The sequence below is a fragment of the Ascaphus truei genome, chromosome 21 (assembly GCF_040206685.1).
Source record: "Ascaphus truei isolate aAscTru1 chromosome 21, aAscTru1.hap1, whole genome shotgun sequence".
In the NCBI taxonomy this organism is placed as follows: domain Eukaryota; kingdom Metazoa; phylum Chordata; class Amphibia; order Anura; family Ascaphidae; genus Ascaphus; species Ascaphus truei.
In genome coordinates, this window is record NC_134503.1 from 6,974,351 (window position 1) to 6,994,384 (window position 20,034).

At 45.4% G+C, this 20,034-nt stretch overlaps 1 protein-coding gene across 6 annotated transcripts in view; it reads right to left on the bottom strand.

The window, feature by feature from the left end:
* The window catches only part of CCDC180 (coiled-coil domain containing 180), a 77,127-nt gene that overhangs the window by 40,869 nt on the left and 16,224 nt on the right, over positions 1 to 20,034 (bottom strand). For all 6 annotated transcript variants that reach the window (XM_075578767.1, XM_075578764.1, XM_075578766.1 and 3 more), the window contains 8 exons: positions 19,759 to 19,838; positions 13,455 to 13,543; positions 12,016 to 12,138; positions 10,626 to 10,799; positions 9,833 to 9,948; positions 2,168 to 2,294; positions 840 to 1,268; positions 85 to 311 (listed from right to left, as the gene is read on the bottom strand). In XM_075578767.1, coding sequence (XP_075434882.1) covers positions 85 to 311; positions 840 to 1,268; positions 2,168 to 2,294; positions 9,833 to 9,948; positions 10,626 to 10,799; positions 12,016 to 12,138; positions 13,455 to 13,543; positions 19,759 to 19,838 — 1,365 coding nt within the window. The remainder of the gene's footprint in view (positions 1 to 84; positions 312 to 839; positions 1,269 to 2,167; positions 2,295 to 9,832; positions 9,949 to 10,625; positions 10,800 to 12,015; positions 12,139 to 13,454; positions 13,544 to 19,758; positions 19,839 to 20,034) is intronic.

Genomic DNA, 20,034 nt, shown 5'->3' on the forward strand with positions numbered 1-20,034 from the left:
CTTGTTATGTTCATTATCTAATAACTAGATTTCTATACATTTTATCTACCAAATAACACAAAAAAAATATTCCTGGAAACTAACATTTTCTTTAATTCAGGGAACAAATCCTCAGAAATAGCAATTAAATCCAGGTTTAAAGGATTCTTCTCTTCTATCACAGCCTCCGTCATAAACGCTTCCTTAAACTCAGACTGTCTCCCAAATATATACTTTTGGTCCGAGGGAAGGATGGTGTAAGTATTTCCACTGGAGGTGGTGAAGACTTCAAGTTCCTGGTCTGCAGGTCCCACGTCTTCCTGTGATAACTCCTAGCAGCAGAAAACAATAGTTACTTCCCAGCTGTCCTTTTACAGGACAGGAGAATGTATACCTGGCACGGCAGTGGAAATAAATGGGCCCGTAAAGATAATGGTACACTGTGTAATAATGTTGAGAATCTCTATTTAATACTTAGCCCACTAAAGCATCTTCTTTCTGCAGAAAATGGCCACTTAAAGCAGCAGAAATCCACACAAAGGTGAAATGTGAATGGTATTTAGTGTCAAGAAATCTGGACCCTAACATAGAATATTCTCTTATTTATTTAAAAATACTTTACCAGGGAAGGTACAATGAGATAGGTAACCTAATTCAACGTGTGCCCTGAAATGGAGCACTTAGATGGCATTGAGTTAGGTCAGCATTTTTAGTTACTGGCGGAAACGAATAATGTTTTTGTCGCCCCCTCCTTTAAACAGAAGAAATGCGAGATGTTTGGAAATATGCAAGTATACGCAATATGACAAACCATGTATTCAAAGCTTCACTGCAGCTGATGGTGCAAATAATTAGCATACCTCAATGTGCACTAATACAGCATCATTCGTTTCAGAGGCCTGAAGAGGTTGCTCTGGATTGGATTCAGACATTGCTGCATTGGTGCTGTCTGGTTGCTGGCGATCCTCAGGAGAACAGTTCTCAGTTACCTCTGGAACGATTTGCACAACACAATCTTCCAGACCCTCCTTTTCGGGTGTTTCAATCACAGTTACATTGATGCCACCCAGTTGGATCTCTTGTGAAAGTTGCTCCTTATCTTCACTGGTATTAGGCATGGTTACTCCTGTGCCATCCAGCTGTTTAGCTTCATGGGATAATTCTCCTTGAACCATCTTGTTGGAGGAAACTTGTTTAGGGCTTTCTGAAGTCACCTCCCCAAGTAGACTCATTCCTTCTTGACTAAATATGTTGACTGGGCTGGTGGTTTCCTTCACACGCTTGTCCACCTGTGAAGACAACTTTTTTTTAGAAACACAGGGATTTCGTAACCATTCTGCAGTTTAATTATCCACAAATTAAGGGACCATTTAAAAAACCCAAGTGTGATGCGTAATGAATCAAAGGGCAGAAAAATAGCACTGGAATTGTATTAGCAATCAGCACAATTTACAGCCACGAGCTTCCTAATGCTTCAATTTTTCTGGGATTCTTAAAATCAACCTACTTTTTGTTACTAAGAATATGTACAGAGGCTTCCATAAGAAAAAGACTGGAATTATTGAGAGAAAAAAACAAACAAACATTTGGAACAGCCATTGGTTGAAACCGATGCAACATTTCATTAAGCATTTAAAATATATAAATATACACATCAAGAAAAGAGATTTGTATGGAAAAAAAAAAAAAAAACATACGCAGAAAAAACACATTCCTCATTTTCAATGTTGTGAAAAATTGGGTAATGCAGTTAATGGTGCAACAAATTCCATTCAAGTAGAGCTCAAAGCATTAATAACGGTCTTCGACTGAGCCCATGATTGAGCCACGTGTGCTGAAGCAGGGATATCCTGAAAACCTGCCCTGTTGGTGGCCTTTGAGGACTGGAGTCGCCCACCCCTGGCCTACAGGAAGGCTTCGTGAGGAGGTACCCAATGCCCGTATTATAATGAGATGTATCAAACCCTGTGCCATTCTTTCTAGTTCGGTTTCTGCGTGAAAACATCAGTCAGGTCTGAGGTTAATGAGGGGCTCCATGTGTAATACAATTTGATTAATAGGCTTCTTACACATCACGGTGCATAGATCCGGTGTACAGTGCATCAAACCAAGCATATCTGTTTGTTAATGCACAAAGCCTCAAATCCCCCCTAACGTTGTATAGGACTGTGGAGATCTGTTTCCTTACCTGTCCATACACTTCTTTGACTTTAAAATAGTTGCTCACAGCTAAGCTATAGGATGTCACTTCCGTCAGGACCATGGCAGGGTAGGAATCTAGTATAACCACTTGGTCTCGATGAGATTTCTTGTATCTGCTCAGTAAAGAAGCCAAAGATTAAAAAAAAAAAATGCTCAGGTTTCAATAACACAGATTAGCCCAGAGAGACAGAATAAGGAAAATACAGGGAGTTACTACAACAAACAAATGTCACCGGGCTGCCACAAACATACTGTAGCCCAGCAGTGCGCAAAGTGGGGGACGTGCCCCCCAGACGGGGCACTGGATTTGTTTGAGGAGGGCGCGGGTGGTTGCAGAGGCCCTGTGCTCTTCACCGAGGCATTTAAATTAAATGCCGGGGGATCGCGTGAGGCCTCTGCAACTCACTTACCAGGATTCTGCAGAGCTGGTAAGAAGGCGTGTGTCATGCGGAGTGACGTTACACGTCCGTCTCCATGACAACGGGGTCACGGGACGTCACACCACGTGACCCTGCGGCATCATTTGACGCCGCCAAACAAGGTGAGTGGGGCGCGAAAGCGAGGGGGAGCAGCTAAAAAAGTTTGTACTTCCCTTCTGTAGCCAACAATAATACCGATATATTGCTCCAGTAAATTTGACACAGTGTTTAAGCTTCTATTAATCTGTTACATATTTCTGTACAGAGTAAACAATCATAACAGCACATGAGATGGCTTTGTGTGTTACAGTCCTCTCTCTTCCGCCATCATTTTTAAGACGTCCCATAATTTTTATGTGATGGAATGAGTTTGCTTCCCTAATAATAATGTTGTCATGCAATAATACATGGAGGTCAGGGTTACCGTAAGGGGACGTTTGCACTAAGAGTATATTTTACATTTTTTTGCGGGTAAAAATGCCAGTGCTAAAAAAACTCAAATTAGCAGCAACAACAAAAAAAATATGTATGACTTGTTTGTTTTTTTATAACTAGTGTTAGTAAAAAGAAATTATTAATGTAACATTATTTATAATAGCCATACTGGTTAACCTAAATAATGAAACATCTGTGCTGTTTCAAACACATTTTTGGGTTGATACATTTTGGGTTGCGACATAAGTTTTTATAATACAGGACACCAAAGTCCACTATGAAAGTGTGACGTCATAATGAGCGATGAATGATTTGCAATGATTTGGGAGGAGCAGCTCAGTGAGTAAAGACACTGACTGGCACTGAGTTTGGAGCAGGGGAACCTGGTTCAATTCCCGGTGTTGGCTCCTTGTGACCTTGGGCAAGTCACTTTATCTCCGTGTGACTCAGGCACCAAAAACATAGATTGTAAGCTCTACGGGGCAGGGACTTGCGCCTGCAAAATGTCTCTGTAAAGCGCTACGTAAAACTAGCAGCGCTATACAAGAACATGCAACATATACACATATAACAATACAACATATTATGGCAAACGCTCCGAGCTGAATGGTATCTCCCGCTTGACCTCTATATTCTTTGTTTTTTTTTATCATCTCTACCCTTGGCCGGACAGGGGAAAGACGGTCCAACTAACAGGTAACGGTGGGAGGAAAAGTTTTTTTAAATAGTAACGCCATACGGGTGGGTATCGTGGTATTATTGTAATAGTTTAGTAAGGTGACATCTAGCGGAACAGGGAACTATTACACTCACGTAGAAATCTATTACGTTTTTATGACTGATTTCATCCCAGTCATTTTAAATCAAGGCGCTAAAATATGGGACAATAATGTGTCCCGATAGACCTTTCCGGGACAACTGGGCAAGTCAATGAAATAAGGGCCAATCCCGTATATACAGGACGTCTGACAACCCTAGACACATAGCTACTTCATTCTGGGCTAACAGTCCTTTTAGGGTTTACACCAAGTTGCACTTAGTGGACAATGTTAACACATTTTCTTCTTTTTTTCGTACCTAACATTAACATCTGTATGCCTAGCGTAGTTAATTTCTGTGCGCCACAAATGCAAGAACTCTTTTTTGATGCTAATAGCACACATTGAGACATTTCAGGGTAGCACGTGGACGCAAACAAGCACCATTTAAAAGAAGATTTCTGTAAGCCAATTTTGCATTTAAAAAAACCAGCTGGAGACTGTTTGGTACTTGGCCACAAGGTGAAATCACCTGGTGGCAATTCAGTGTATATTAAACTAATAATAAGTGAACCCCGCTACAGCTTAATCTAACTAAATATGTATGTAGGGTAAGGTGCTGTGGGTGATACAATTAGTAGAACAGCAAAGAGGCAAGAACCCAACTAAAGCACTCATTCCCTAAATGCAGTATGAAAATAATTAAAATTTATATCTTTAATGTTCATCTAATTAAAATAATGAGGTTTAAAATCCAAAGAAGGACACACATATATAACTCAAAGTTGAGTGCATATGACACTCCGGATTATAAAATGATATGAACAATTGAGGGGAATTAGATCAGGAGTTAAATTGAGGGAGCTGGTATGCAGTATTCCCTATGTGGGAGTTCTTGGGTTAAAGCAGAGATGAGGAGGTGGTGTACAAACCTGCCTATATAGAGTGGGTGTAGCCCATGGAAATCAGGGCTAAGGGCCTCATGCAGAAAGCAGCGCTATTTAAAATTGGAGAGGGGAATAAAATGTAGCTTTAATGGAGAGTTTTTTTCTCCATATGCAGAAAGGGCATAAAACTGCATTTAGAATCCTGTCTGCATATGGAGAGTTTCAACCAGCGATATGAGCGCTGTTGAAACTAGTGGGAAAAAAATCGCGTTTTTTTTTTTTCTCCCCCACCGGCCGCCGAGCTCCAGCTTCTTGCTGGCGAAGCAAAATGTTGAAAATCGCGCCATTTTTTTGGCGCGAACAGCCACTAGATGGCGTTTGCGGCTCTCTGAATACGGCCGTTTTCAACACTGGAGAGATTTAGGTTCTCTCCAGCCGCGCGGCGAGTTTCAGAAAAAAAAAGCGCTTTTTTTAAAACTCGCCATTATCTGCCTTTCTAAAGGCAGATTTCGGCAAAACATGCTGCTTTCCCTGTTATCGCTGCTCTCTGCATGAGGCCCTAGGTGCACTAATTGCTGGCAGTAGATAGAACAGCTTACAAATACCAGAAAACGGTGTGGCTGATTGTGTATGCCTGTGCACATATTCATGAATGTGCTCAACCGTCAGGTACTGTGCTTAAACATGAACTAGTGAAGTAATGAGACATGAAATATAACCCTAAGTAATGGTACAATCACTAAAGTACTACTGCTCTGGTGCTGCGGTGTGGCAATAAGTATACCTAATGTTCATATAATAAATGAACTCAACCGTGCATGCCAGATCAGGTAAAACCAACAACCACTATCCTCACCATCTGACCACCGAGTGAACTCTGAAACTCTAGCCCAGTCTGAGAGGGTGTGCAAGCGCTAGGTCTGGCAGCTGCTCGCTCTGCGAGGTAAGAGGCTGCCACGTCAGTGCTGACCATGCGCGTGTACGTGAAAAGTGCCGATGCGCGCGTTTCACGTGAGAAACGCTTTCTCAAGGCTTGAATGAGAGGGGGAGGTCCCATAGGTACAATCTGAATATTTATATGCTCAGATGTGTTTCTATTGGTTACTCAGCTCACCCTTGTTGCCAGCCCACATAGTGCTCATGTGAATACATCTATTGCGCATCCTATATTATAATGAGTGACTCCAGGACATATAATGATAATAGCACAATAATGGAATGCAGCAGCATATAATTAATGATATTATGCTGCTGCACATGAATGTTCAAGCTGTGTGTGTAATTCACAGAGCTTAAGAGAAACAAGGTGCTGCGACAGTGGTCTTCTGTTATACTCTTTAACCCCTGAAGTGGAAGTGTTGCTAACACTTCAATAATGATTATGAGTGAGTTAATGATTTTATTCATAATCAGATTAACATAATGGTCCACTGTGGAAAAGACTCACAGTAATCGGACTAAGGGTTGATGAATAGTTACTCTTTAATGATGAATATGTATGTAAAATAGTTTGTAATGTCAGGATTTGACCAACCCCTACAGTCAGTGTGGGAGCAGGTTATGCTAAACAATGAACATGTTCACAAAACTGAACCGGGCTAGAGTGAGGAATCTAAAATTTCACAGTGGTCAATAGGGGAACAGAAGAGTGGTATGAGATAGATTACTCAAGCCACCCCATGGAATGTGTGTGTATCGATATAGTCCTACACCACATTATTGTCTCAAATGAATGGAGTAAACAGGAATCCTTCATTTAGACCCTTGGGTGACAATGTTTGGAGTGTATATATCCATTTAGCCTCTTTCTGCAATAAAGCAGTGTCCCAGTCCCCAAGCCTTTGGTCTATAGAGAACTGATCTATTCCAATTAACTTAATTGTGGTATGATCACCTTGGTGGACATTATTGATATGTCTTGCTAGAGGTTTGTCGGTCTTATTGCGTATGGTGCCAATATGTTCAAGCACCCTTTGTTTAAGGGGGCGTCTAGTCTTACCTACATAGATCTTCCCACATTCGCATATTCCTTGATATATTATGCCAGAGCTTTGGCAATTTATAAAATTGCGAATGTTGTAGGTTTTGGTGCCGTGCCATTCCAATTAGAAAATTCCTTGGTGACAAGCATGTGCTTGCATGACTTGCACCTACCACATTTAAAGGACCCCTGTGGTTTTGGTGGGAGCCAGGTCCTAGGTGCATCTTCCTTGAAATGGCTATGCACTAAGACATCTCAGATTTTTTGCCCTCCTACTGACGATAGATGGATGGTCATGTAGAAATTCACTGATATGAGTGTCGGCCTTCAGTATATGCCAGTGTTTTTGAATGATATCTCTGGCATGTTGCCACTGTGTGTTATAAGTGCCGACAAATCGTACCACTTTATCGCTTGGCATTTGTATGCAATCTTGTAACAAGGATCTACGTGGTGTATATTTGGCCCTTTTATAGGCCAATTTCACTGTTCGTCTACTGTAGCCACGTTCATAAAATCTTTTGGCCATTTGTTCCGCTTGAATCTCAAATTCAATATTACTGCTGCAGTTTCTTTTCAGTCTAAGAAACTGACCAATCGGAATCCCTCTGATCAGTGACCTTGGGTGGTGGCTACCTGCAGTGAGTAGGCTATGTGTAGCCGTTGTTTTTCTGTAGATAGTTGTTTCAATAGCATTATCAATTCCCCTTGAGATGCGCACATCTAGGAACACTATGGTGTTGAGATTGTTTTCTAGGGTAAGACACAGATTTAGTTCATTAGTATTAAGAATACCAACAAACTCTTTAAGTCTTTCTATGGAGCCATTCCATAACATCATCACATCATCGGTGTAGTGTACCCAGAGGTCAATGTGTGATGTGTATGGCTCCATGTCATCTGTGAAAACCAGCTCAGATTCCCACCACCCAAGGTATAGGTTGGCATAAGAAGGGGCACACTTTGTACCCATGGCTGTGCCTTGAATCTGATGGTAGTACCTATTTGCAAACAGAAAATAGTTCCGGGTAAGTACAAATTCAATAAGCTCAGCCATGAATACATTGTGTGCTTTGTAAAGTGTGCCCCTTGTATTGAGAAAGTGCATGACTGCTTTTATACTAGCACCATGTTTGATGCTGGTATAAAGTCCTTCCACATCCATAGTGACCAGAAGTGTCTCTTCTGTGATCACAATGCCATCAAGTCTCCTTAAGACATCCTTAGTGTCTCTGAGATAAGACGGTAGGGACTGAACAAATGGTCTCAGAATGCAGTCAATATAAGTACTGATTTTCTCGGTTAAATTCCCAATACCTGATACGATAGGTCTTCCAGGTGGCGGTCTCCTATTTTTATGTAATTGGGGAAGACTATAGAAGGTGGCTGTTTTTGGAAACTTGACTACCATATACTCGAGCTCCTTCTGACTAATCACCTTCGTAGTTAATCCCTTCTGTAAGATATTGATCAGATCTTTCTGATACTGTATCGTGAGATCAGTCTCAAGGATTTCATAGCAGGTTTTGTCTGAAAGGAGCCTCAGATTTTCCTTCTTATAGTCACTAATGTCTAGTATAACTAGATTTCCACCTTTGTCGGCCGGTTTTATAGTTATCCCTTTGTGGTCTGTAAGTTCTTTCAGTGCTTTCCTCTCTTGTATTGTCAAATTGTCATGTTTGTGGTAACGAGTGAGTTTCTCCAGATCTTGCGTAACTAGATCGACACAAACATCTATATTTGCATAGCAATCACCGAAAGGGAGAAATCTAGAATTCACTTTTAAATCAGTGAAGGGGCCTTCTCCTACTGTCCTCTCTGAATCCTCCTCAAGTGCTAGTAGACTATTATACGCTTCCATATCTTGCCTCTCTAATCCTGGTATGTCAAGCATATTAGCCTGTCTAATCTCCCTGGATTTAAAGAACTTCTTTAACTTGAGTTTTCTGGCAAACAGGTTAATATCCTTTACCCATTCAAATGTGTTGATATCTGTAGAAGGGGAAAAGGATAGCCCTTTGCCACGTAGTGTTAGATGGGATTCGTTGAGGGGAAATTTGGACAGATTGGTGATTTGAGAGGGAATTCCTGCTAATATCTCTGCTGTTTCCTCCCTCTCTTTGTGCCCTGATTGGACGATACCCCTCTGGACCTTAAGTCCCAAACCTTGCCCCTGTCTTGTTTTTGCCTTTCTTTTGGGGCAGGCTGATGTTGCCCCAAAAAAAGGAACCTGGGGGGGGAGTTGGGTTGTGGAGGTATCAATAGGGCCATCCCTCTCGTCATCACCCGAAGGCTCCCAATCAGTGGATGAATCTTGGTTTTGAGACTTATTCTTATTTTTTGACGTTTTTGTTTTAGCGAACTTATAATCGATAGATTTTATTGTCTTCAAAATCTTTAATATCCCGATTATATTTCTTTCTCTTTCTTTCTTTAAGTTCACTGGAAAATTTCTCAATATTGGACTGAAGTTTAGATTCAAGCTCTGTAAACCGTATGTTTATTTGCCAGGTGTCAACTTCTTTAAGTTTATCATCTACTTGTGTGTTGATATCTGCTAATCTTTTTTTTCTGGAAGTCAACTAAAAGTTGCATCAGCATTTTTGAACACTGGCCTAAAATCAACCTTCCAATGTTAAATATTGGACTTACAAACAATTTCCTAGGAGTACTTGCTACAGCAGATACAGTGTTTATGGAGCACCCTACTGGGAGAGAAATATTGTTAAGATACACCTGAAACTCGGAAAGCTCCTCTAAGCACAAAGGGATCCTGAGTATACAGGTACTGTCCGTTAGATTTTTAAGTATACATTAATTGTACATGGTTTTTGTACTATATAGAATACTCTCAAAGCCCTTGAATAATATCATCATTAAGTCTATTAATTCCTTCACTGACACAAAAGGGATAAAACCCCAACACTGCCCACAGTGGTCCTTTTGTTTACTTGGCCTGATGATCATCCTATTTTTGGGGAACCAAAAATAATGTCACGTTACAATTACTTGGGTGAGTTTACCTTCTTTCATTAGTTTTTTTGTTTCTTGCCCCTGTCCAAGATACAAATACCAACTGGTTTTGTCCAACAGTTTTCATTGATGTTTGCCTTACATACACTGAATTTCCCAGCTATTGTACATGCTAACTCGTTTTTTTACTGTACCCACCCAGCTTTGATGTCTTCCAAAGATAGCAACGCCTTTGCCATTGTGCTACGTAATTGTTCCGGGGAGCTCTCTTGCCTCAGTCTGTCTAGTATCATGTCCAGGTTAGCTTCTTTCATCTGCATACATAAACGAACCATTGTCATGGCAAAAATAACAGAAGAGTCAGTTTGCATTATACACCCAAGATAAAGAGAAAACGAATGCCGGCAATCTGCTATGTGCTCACATTGGCCACAGATATTTGATCTCGTGTTTTCCCCTTCTTTAATTCACTCATTTGGATATAATGAGCGCAACTCTCCTGCTCATATCCAGAAAGTTTTGTGTCCTTTAAATGTATATAAATGTAAATGAGATTAACCCCTTACATGTCATCGCCTAACCTCCAGCTTTGTGAACCGAGCCCCTATATTGCGTTATTATGAAGTCTTCAAACTACTGGCATAGGTACGTTGTTTAAAGTCCATGGCTATATACAGTAGCAGACAGGCAATAAAAGGGGATAAGCAATTTTGGTGTATTTGTGGTATTTAATTTATGATCTCTGTACAGATCTTTCATGGAATCACTTCACTTTATCCACTCACCATTAGAAAATGTCAAGTGTTCCTCACAGATTTAATTCATTTGGAAGGATTGTGAACTCGGCAGTTTTCCTAGCACCGCTAAAACTTGTATTTTACACCCTACACTCTTATTTTATACCCTTGCTTGGAAACCGTGGAAGAAAATAAAAGATAAGGAGCAGGAAGAAAGAAAAGGTAGAAGTTATTGTATTAGCAGAGCCCTGCACCTGGGTTTCCCCGGCGTATTTCTGACGACTGTTGTTTAGTTTTTTCTCCAGGGCGTTTTCTTGTTCGGAAAGGCCGATTTCCAGCACGTCCCATAGGAGAACTGCTCCCTCAGTGAATCTAAACAGTTCATTGCATTGAAAGTCTGTCTGCTTTTCCAAATTCCCCAGGGCTTCCTGAAGTTAGAAGAGGCAGTGCATTATCACTTGGGCAAAATATGCATTTCCCAGAGCCAGGATGTACAAGGTGTTCAGTGATCACATATTATGCTTGGCAACAGCGTTTGAGGAACGTTTAACGTGGCTCTGAATTGTATAATGAGCCCCTTACAGAAAGGCAGGTAAAAGTAGAAGAGGCACCCCACCAGTCACGTTGCCACTTGGCCTCTCAAAATTTAGCTGTCAGCAGTAGCTTTATGTCAAATCACATTATAAGTACGTTTATTTGGATAACAAGAGATCCCAAATGTTGCAGTTTTTTTAGCATAAAAAAATATAAAGGTGTACAGAAGGTCTATTTCCAACTCAAGGTTGAATAAATTCATTGCAAAATGCCAACTGGAGGGAAAACGGTCCCCATGGGCAATATTCTCTAACCTTTTCACTGGCCCCTCTGGAAACAAAGAGGTTAATTGTAGCCAAACTCTGCTAAGCCAATTCTGTTGCAGCGATACTGTAGCGCCCCACTCTAATAGTGCGTCTGAGATCAGATGCATTGTAAGGAACCTCAACCCTTTCTAATAGCGCGTCTGAGATCAGATGCATAGTAAGGAATCCCAACCCTCAATAATAGTGCGTCTGAGATCAGATGCATTGTAAGGAACCCCAACCCTCTCTAATAGTGCGTCTGAGATCAGATGCATTATAAGGAACCCCAACCCTTTCTAATAGCGCGTCTGAGGTCAGGTGCATTGTAAGGAACCCCAACCCTTTCTAATAGCGCGTCTGAGGTCAGATGCATTGTAAGGAAACCCAACCCTTTCTAATATTGTCAATTCTTCTGTATTTGGTAAATGAGTATTTCAGACCCTTTTTATTTGGACTAACAATTAATATTATAAGACAAGCTTTCGAGCGTTCTCCTCTCTTCCTCAGGTCAGCAATACGGACATAGACAGATTCCATAAGCTTAACACAGATAAAAAAGAAATAAAAAGCACTACATAGCCATCTAAGGCAGATGATGCAGAGAATAAACAGACAGGGCAATAAATGGATGAAAGGGACAGTGGGACCATACATCTATTAGTAATGTGTAGGAGGGGCAGGGGAAGGGGGGGGCTGTATTTGGTACAATTTTCAAATGACAAGAAAATTGCAGGGAACCATTTAGGGATGCGTACGGAACCCAAGGGTTCCTAGAACCCCTGTTGAAAAACACTGGTATACATACTCCTAAGGGCTCTTGCTCCTTCTCAAACTGGATCTGGAACTGTTCTATTAGTGGGTAAAGTTCATTGGCTAAAATCTTCTCAGCCTCCTCCTTACCACAAATCTTCATGCTTACCAGCTGTTCCTGGAATGGCGCAAAATCAAACATAAAGAATTGGGCATATAGTTCTGACACTGCTAGACTGATGGATTAAACAAATTAATTGCTGTATAAGATGAGCCAATAAATGTTTTTAAATCTCTTGATGGGGCAGTTATAATATATCTCACTATATATTAATACAGAGTTTGAAATAAGAGCATTATTTGAAAGCATGTTTCAAGAATGTGAACATGATTTAAATCCCAGTGTTAGCTCTTGTCTCCTTATGACCCTGAGCAAGTCAAATAGGACCAAGTTTACTAAGCAGTCTTCTGGCATTAAGACCGCTTATAGATCATACAAGCCAATGGGTAGTAAGGTGTCTTCCAGCGCAAGAAAGTGTCTTATGGTAGAAGACTGCTTAGTAAGTATGTGCCATTATTTTCTAAAAGTTTAAGTTCTTTCAAAACTAAGGCTGTCTCACATTTTAATCTGGTCTGTAACTGTTACATAAGCATGTAACATATATTATCTCTCACTGTGCATGCAATGTCTTGTATATAATGTATTCCCTGTTCAATTATGTAACTGTATTTGTAACCATGTATTATTTGTCTTAACTCTATGCCCAGGACATACTTGAAAACGAGAGGTAACTCTCAATGTATTACTTCCTGGTAAAAACATTTTATAAATAAATAAAAAATTAGATTGTAAGCTCTTTGGGGCAGGGAATCAATGTGCATTGCAAAATTCTACGGACAGCTCCGTGTGCACCGTCAGCATTATATGACAAGCAAATATTACCAAATATAACGTAATGTACAATGACACCAAGTATTGTGTATTTATTTATATACTTTTAGCACTCGTAAAGCTAATAATGTGGAGTATCTCTTGTCTGCTGCTCCACTGCAAAAACCAACAGGAGACTCATTCCCCACCACAACTAATGTTTCTACAAGCATTGGGAGGGGCTACAAAGCATTTGGGTCAGCCAAACTGGAGAAGTCCTACTGTGTTTTGGTCTCCATGATCTAAAATAGAAGAAGGTTTATGATTGGAAGTGTATAGCTATACCAAGTATTGGTATCTTTTTACATTTCAGTTGCTGGCCCTCGAACATACTGTACAAAATCTGATAATGCAAGTTTAAGTTTAATTATGCAATATATTTCTAAACACATTACAGAATCTTGTGGTGTTGTTTTTTTTAACTTTTTTTTAATTAGTTAAATAGTTACTGTGTTTGATAATTGATTCATAACTGTACTTTCAGTACAATTCTGCTGCTTCCAGTCTCCCTAATTCTGCCTACAGCACTTTCATAAAAGATTCATACAGTTCAATGAACTTACTTTGCATGTCTGTGCCTCCTCCATACACTTTTGGCTTACTTTCTTCTGCAGGCGACGGAGCCCGTCTATGAATTGTACGTTCAAGGTGTCTGCATCAAAGAGAAATCACAAAGAACAGGTCAGCCATGTAAGGAACCCCGTAAAAGGCCAAGGGGCCTAGTAGCTTCGAATTTGTCATTGCCAAATCGTACGTTTTGGCATGTTCAGAGGCCGCAGTATATGTGAAAAACGGTATTCTATACCACAGTTATAAAAAGTGACATACGGTATGATTTTAGACTTGCTTTACAAGCGAAATGACCAGAAGGTACGATTTCCCTCCAGAGCCCGAAAAAGGGTTTTTGCATGCTGATGGTGCAGATGAACCAGGCTTCAACTGAACCCTGCGTGTCACTTGGAGCAGGTGGACCGCAGCATCATTACCAGGTGTTCCCCAATGAATTGGACTGAGTGTGGCACAACCATTATCTTCGTGCCTCCCGTGGGCAACAGCTGGTGATGGTGCTGCAGTAACCCTTATCAATACGCCTGACGGGGTTTTCCAAGAGCTGCTCCCCTCTGCACAGGACCACTATGCAAAGGGTTAACATTTTATGAACTATATGGAACGTCACCACACCCACTGGAATGTTAATGAGCAAAGACAAAGGACTTCGAATTCACAGCTGCATTCAATCTGAACCCCTTCAGTGTACATCTTCGTCGCCCCAAAAGTGGACAGACTTTGGCGCAGCTGAAGGTCAGCCAAAGGGTGTGAGCCGTTTGCTGATGTTGAAGCTGCTCTATTTCAATCTGAAATTCACAATCCCTTTTATTCCCTGTACCCAATTTTCCAACTATATCTGTCCATGAAATGTCTGTGAATTGACTGTATAACCTCTGTTAATTTAATGTAACAACATATTGTTATTTTCATGTATGTCCCGCGCACAGAGGTATGAGCGGTAACTCTCAATGTACTACTTCCTGGTAATTTAAAAAAAAATATATATAAATAAATATGATATGCTTTAAAGAACTGGTATTTTGTATGTGCAATACCTTTACCATAATACATCATATTTTTATCATACAGTTCTACACCATGAGAGTCGTGCGCTTGTCCTTCATTTGTTTTCTATAGCCTTAAGATGATGAGCCATCCTTTCGGTTAGTAGCAGACTCTCATATTGGTAGAGGTAGATATATATATCACTTTATTATCTCCTATCTAGGAGTATATACTGTGGAGTATTTCTGTCCTCACTATTTAGTTCGGTTCAGCACAGACAATTTACATTTTCTTGATCACTTCATTGTGTGTGTGTGTGTGTGTGTGTGTATATGTATATATATATCTTATTATATATTAGTGAAAGCACTGTATGCCTGTCTGCATCTTCCTGTGCCCCTAGGGGAAATCTCATTGGTCCCTTGGGCCGCCCGCCCCCGCACCTCTCATTGGCCTGAGGCGGAGTGACGACACACACACACACACACACACACACACACACACACACACACACGGCGGGTGGGGCTCACAGTGTTAGCAGCACATCTCCCGCTCTCTTCCCCACCGGTCCCGGAGGCTCCGCTTCTTCCTCCCCGAACATCGTGACCCGCGCGCACCTCCTCTCCCCGTGTCTCCCGCGCTTTCACACCCCCCCCCCTCACCAGACAGGTGAGTGAGCGGCTTTCACCTCCCCTCACCCACCCCTTACCCCCCTTCACCTCCCCTCACCCCCCTTCACTCCACTTCCCCTCCACCCCCCCCCCCCGGCGCCGCTACAGTCAGCGGGGGAGCGGAGCAAGCGCGCGCCCGGGACACAGCGGGGGAGCGGCCACAACATGCTGCCTCCCGCCTCAGATCCACGTGGGAGCTGCCGGACGGGTGAGGGAGCGGCCGGACGGGTGAGGGAGCGGCTGGACGGGTGAGGGAGCGGCCTTCACCTCCCCTCCACCTCCCCTTCACCCTCCCTGTACCCAATTTTCCAACTATATCTGTCCATGAAATGTCTGTGAATTGACTGTATAACCTCTGTTAATTTAATGTAACAACATATTGTTATTTTCATGTATGTCCCGGGCACAGAGGTATGAGCGGTAACTCTCAATGTACTACTTCCTGGTAATTTAAAAAAATATATATATAAATAAATATGATATGCTTTAAAGAACTGGTATTTTGTATGTGCAATACCTTTACCATAATACATCATATTTTTATCATACAGTTCTACACCATGAGAGTCGTGCGCTTGTCCTTCATTTGTTTTCTATAGCCTTAAGATGATGAGCCATCCTTTCGGTTAGTAGCAGACTCTCATATTGGTAGAGGTAGATATATATATATATCACTTTATTATCTCCTATCTAGGAGTATATACTGTGGAGTATTTCTGTCCTCACTATTTAGTTCGGTTCAGCACAGACAATTTACATTTTCTTGATCACTTCATTGTGTGTGTGTGTGTGTGTGTGTGTGTGTGTGTGTGTGTGTATGTATATATATATATCTTATTATATATTAGTGAAAGCACTGTATGCCTGTCTGCATCTTCCTGTGCCCCTAGGGGAAATCTCATTGGTCCCTTGGGCCGCCCGCCCCCGCACCTCTCATTGGCCTGAGGCGGAGTGACGACACACACACACACACACACACACACACACAAACACACCCGGGGGGTGGGGCTCACAGTGTTAGCAGCACATCTCCCGCTCTCTTCCCCACCGGTCCCGGAGGCTCCGCTTCTTCCTCCCCGAACATCGTGACCCGCGCGCACCTCCTCTCCCCGTGTCTTCCTGTCTCCCGCGCTTTCACCCCCCCCCCCTCACCGGACAGGTGAGTGAGCGGCCTTCACCTCCCCTCACCCACCCCTCACCCCCCTTCACCTCCCCTCACCCCCCTTCACCTCCCCTCCCCCCCCTTCACCTCCCCTCACCCACCCCTCACCCCCCTTCACTCCACTTCCCCTCCACCCCCCCCCCCCGGCGCCGCTACAGTCAGCGGGGGAGCGGAGCAAGCGCGCGCCCGGGACACAGCGGGGGAGCGGCCACAACACGCTGCCTCCCGCCTCAGATCCACGTGGGAGCTGCTGGACGGGTGAGGGAGCGGCCGGACGGATGAGGGAGTGGCTGGACGGGTGAGGGAGCGGCCTTCACCTCCCCTCCACCCCCCCTTCACCTCCCCTCCACCCTCCCTCCACCCCCCCTTCACCTCCCCTCCACCCCCCCTTCACCTCCACCCCCACCTTCCCACCACCTCCCCCCTCCCCCTTCCCACCACCTCCCCCTTCCCACCACCTCCCCCCTCCCCCTTCCCACCACCTCCCCCCTCCTCCCCCTTCCCACCACCTCCCCCTCCCCCTTCCCACCACCTCCCCCCTCCTCCCCCTTCCCACCACCTCCCCCCTCCTCACCACCTCCCCCCTCCTCACCACCTCCCCCCTCCTCACCATCTCCTCCCCCTTCCCACCACCTCCCCCCCCTAACCCCTTCCCACCACCTTCCCCCTTCCCCCTCCTCCCCCTTCCCACCACCTTCCCCCTCCTCCCCCTTCCCACCACCTCCCCCTTCCCACCACCTCCCCCCTCCTCCCCACTTCCCACCACCTCCCCCCTCCTCACCACCTCCCCCCTCCTCACCACCTCCCCCCTCCTCCCCTTCCTCCCCTCCTCCCCCTTCCCACCACCTCCCCCCTCCCCCTTCCCACCACCTCCCCCCTCCCCCTTCCCACCACCTCCCCCTCCCCCTTCCCACCACCTCCCCCCTCCCCCTTCCCACCACCTCCCCCTCCCCCTTCCCACCACCTCCCCCCTCCCCCTTCCCACCACCTCCCCCCTCCCCCTTCCCACCACCTCCCCCCTCCCCCTTCCCACCACCTCCCCCCTCCCCCTTCCCACCACCTCCCCCTTCCCACCAGCTCCCCCCTCCTCCCCCTTCCCACCACCTCCCCCCTCCCCCTTCCCACCACCTCCCCCTTCCCACCACCTCCCCCCTACCCCTTCCCACCACCTCCCCCCTCCTCCCCCTTCCCACCACCTCCCCCCTCCCCCCCCTTCCCACCACCTCCCCCCTCCTCCCCCTTCCCACCACCTCCCCCCTCCTCCCCCTTCCCACCACCTCCCCCCTCCTCACCACCTCCCCCCTCCCACCACCTCCCCCCTCCTCACCACCTCCCCCTCCCACCACCTCCCCCTTCCCACCACCTCCCCCTTCCCACCACCTCCCCCCTCCCACCATCTCCCCCCTCCTCCCCCTTCCCACCATCTCCCCCCTTCCCACCACCTCCCCCCTCCTCCCCCCTTCCACCACCTCCCCCCTTCCCCTCCCCCACCTCCACCCTTACCCTCCCCCACCTCCCCCATTACCCTCCCCCACCTCCCCCCTTACCCTCCTCCACCTTCCCACCACCTCCCCCCTTCCCACCACCTCCCCCCTTCCCACCACCTCCCCCCTTACCCTCCCCCACCTCCCCCCTTGCCCTCCCCCCTTACCCTCCCCCCCTCCCCTCCCCCACCTCCCCCCTTACCCTCCCCCACCTCCCCCCTTACCCTCAACCTCCCCACTTCCACCTTCCCCCCCTTCCCACCACCTCCCCCCTTACCCTCCTCAACCTCCCCACTTCCACCTCCTCCCCCCTACCCCCTTTCCCTCCTCCCCCACCTTTCCCTCCTTCCCCACCTTTCCCCCCCCCTTTTTCCCCTTTCCCCTCCCCCTTTCCCCTCCCTCTTTCCCCCCTCCCCCTTTCCTCCCTCCCCCCTTTCCCCCCTCCCCCTTCACCCATTCCCCCACCTCTCCCCTTTCCCACCTCCCCCCCCTCTCCCCTTCCCCCCTTCACCCCCCCTTCACCTCCTGTCACTCCCCCCCCCCCCTTCACCTCCTGTCAGCCCCCCCCCCTTCACCTCCCGGCAACCCCCTCCACCTCCCCGTCACCCCCCCTTCACCCCTCCTTCACCCCCCTTCACCTCTCCTCAACACCCCTCACCCCCCTTCACCTCCCCTCCACCCCCCCTTCACCTCCCCTCCACCCCCCCTTCACCTCTCCTCAACACCCCTCACCCCCCCTTCACCTCCCCTTCACCTACCCTCACCCCCCCTTCACCTCCCCCCCAGCCCCCCACCTCCCCCCTCCGCCCCCCCCCCTTGGCCTCCCCTCCGCACCCCCTTCACCTCCCCTCCGCCCCGCCTTCACCTCCCCTCCGCCCCCCTTCACCTCCCCTCCGCCCTCCCTTCACCTCCCCTCCGCCCCCCTCACCACGCATCCTCCTCCCCTCACCTCCCCTCCGCCCCCCTTCACCTCCTGACGAAACCATACACAGCTTTCAAGAACTGGGCGAAACGCGTTGAGTGGTGTTTTGGACCAGTGAGGGACCCGTAGCTTCACCATCCACAGAGCCGTGACGTCACACGCACCGGAGGACACACAGAGAGAAGTTGGAATCTCGAAGTGCAGGCGAAGGAGCTCCGGAGTAACAAGGGGAGGCGGTGAGAGCTGCGGAGTACCCACTTAATTCACATTTATTGTGATAAATGCGTGTTTTAACTTAGCACATTGTAAGTGCACATTTTATATGCCTATTTTTTACATAAAGTATTATATATCAGATCGCGCTATGTAGTGCTGTTTTTCTCCTCTATATATACCATCGCCATACTGACGAGACGTGCCTGGAGGGAACCCCACACATCATTACATCCCATTGGGTAGCAGCCCTATCTGCTAATCGCACTTTTACCACAGACATCTTGTGAGTAGATACACCATTAGAGCCAAGATTTCATCACATCGTTTATCCCTTAATCATAACGTCTGCACATTAATTTGGCACTGTTTGTTCTTTTGTTTCCCACATATGCTCCTCCTGGATTGTCTGAAACATATCATTCTACTTGGGACCCTGAAACAGGTTCCACCAGAGGGTTTGAGCAGGGTTATGTAACAATTGTTTTCATTTTGGTTTAATATTGAGCACACATTGTGAATTGCACTGGTAATTTGCACTCATTGTCACCTAATTATATTTTAAGTAGTTAGCGCCTTTTTTCACTATAATTCAAAATATCTGACACTCCCTAACATCCACAGCCCCAAACCTTAACGGGACCAGCTGTGTGACTGGACCAAACTCCATGCTGAGGCATACTCGGTCCCACAATAAGCAGCAAGTTTCAACATTGCCCCTTATTCCCTCTAGATTGTCAGCTCTCCGGAGAAGGGCCCTCATTTCCTTCGTACCTGTTTGCACTTTATAAATAAACAACAACAATAAGTGTAACAAATAGTGCAAAATATAAATTGTACATGCATTACGTCATTGCTCACCACTTTGCTTGTTTATGGCCACAAGAGATTTATGCCATTCAGACACCTGTGTTTTGGTGCACGTTGGTGGTAGAAAGTCACTGTCAAAAGATAGAAAATGCTTTGGTTAAAAATACTGATGCTCGTAAATGCTGCAGTTTTAAATACAGGAGATGATGATGACCCTCGCAGAGACCCTCGCAGAGAGTGCAGGAGAACTACTAACAAGCAGCACATTGAAAAGGATTCGTATTACCAATTTGCTTTTCTCACAGACTTATTGCAGTTCACTCTAGG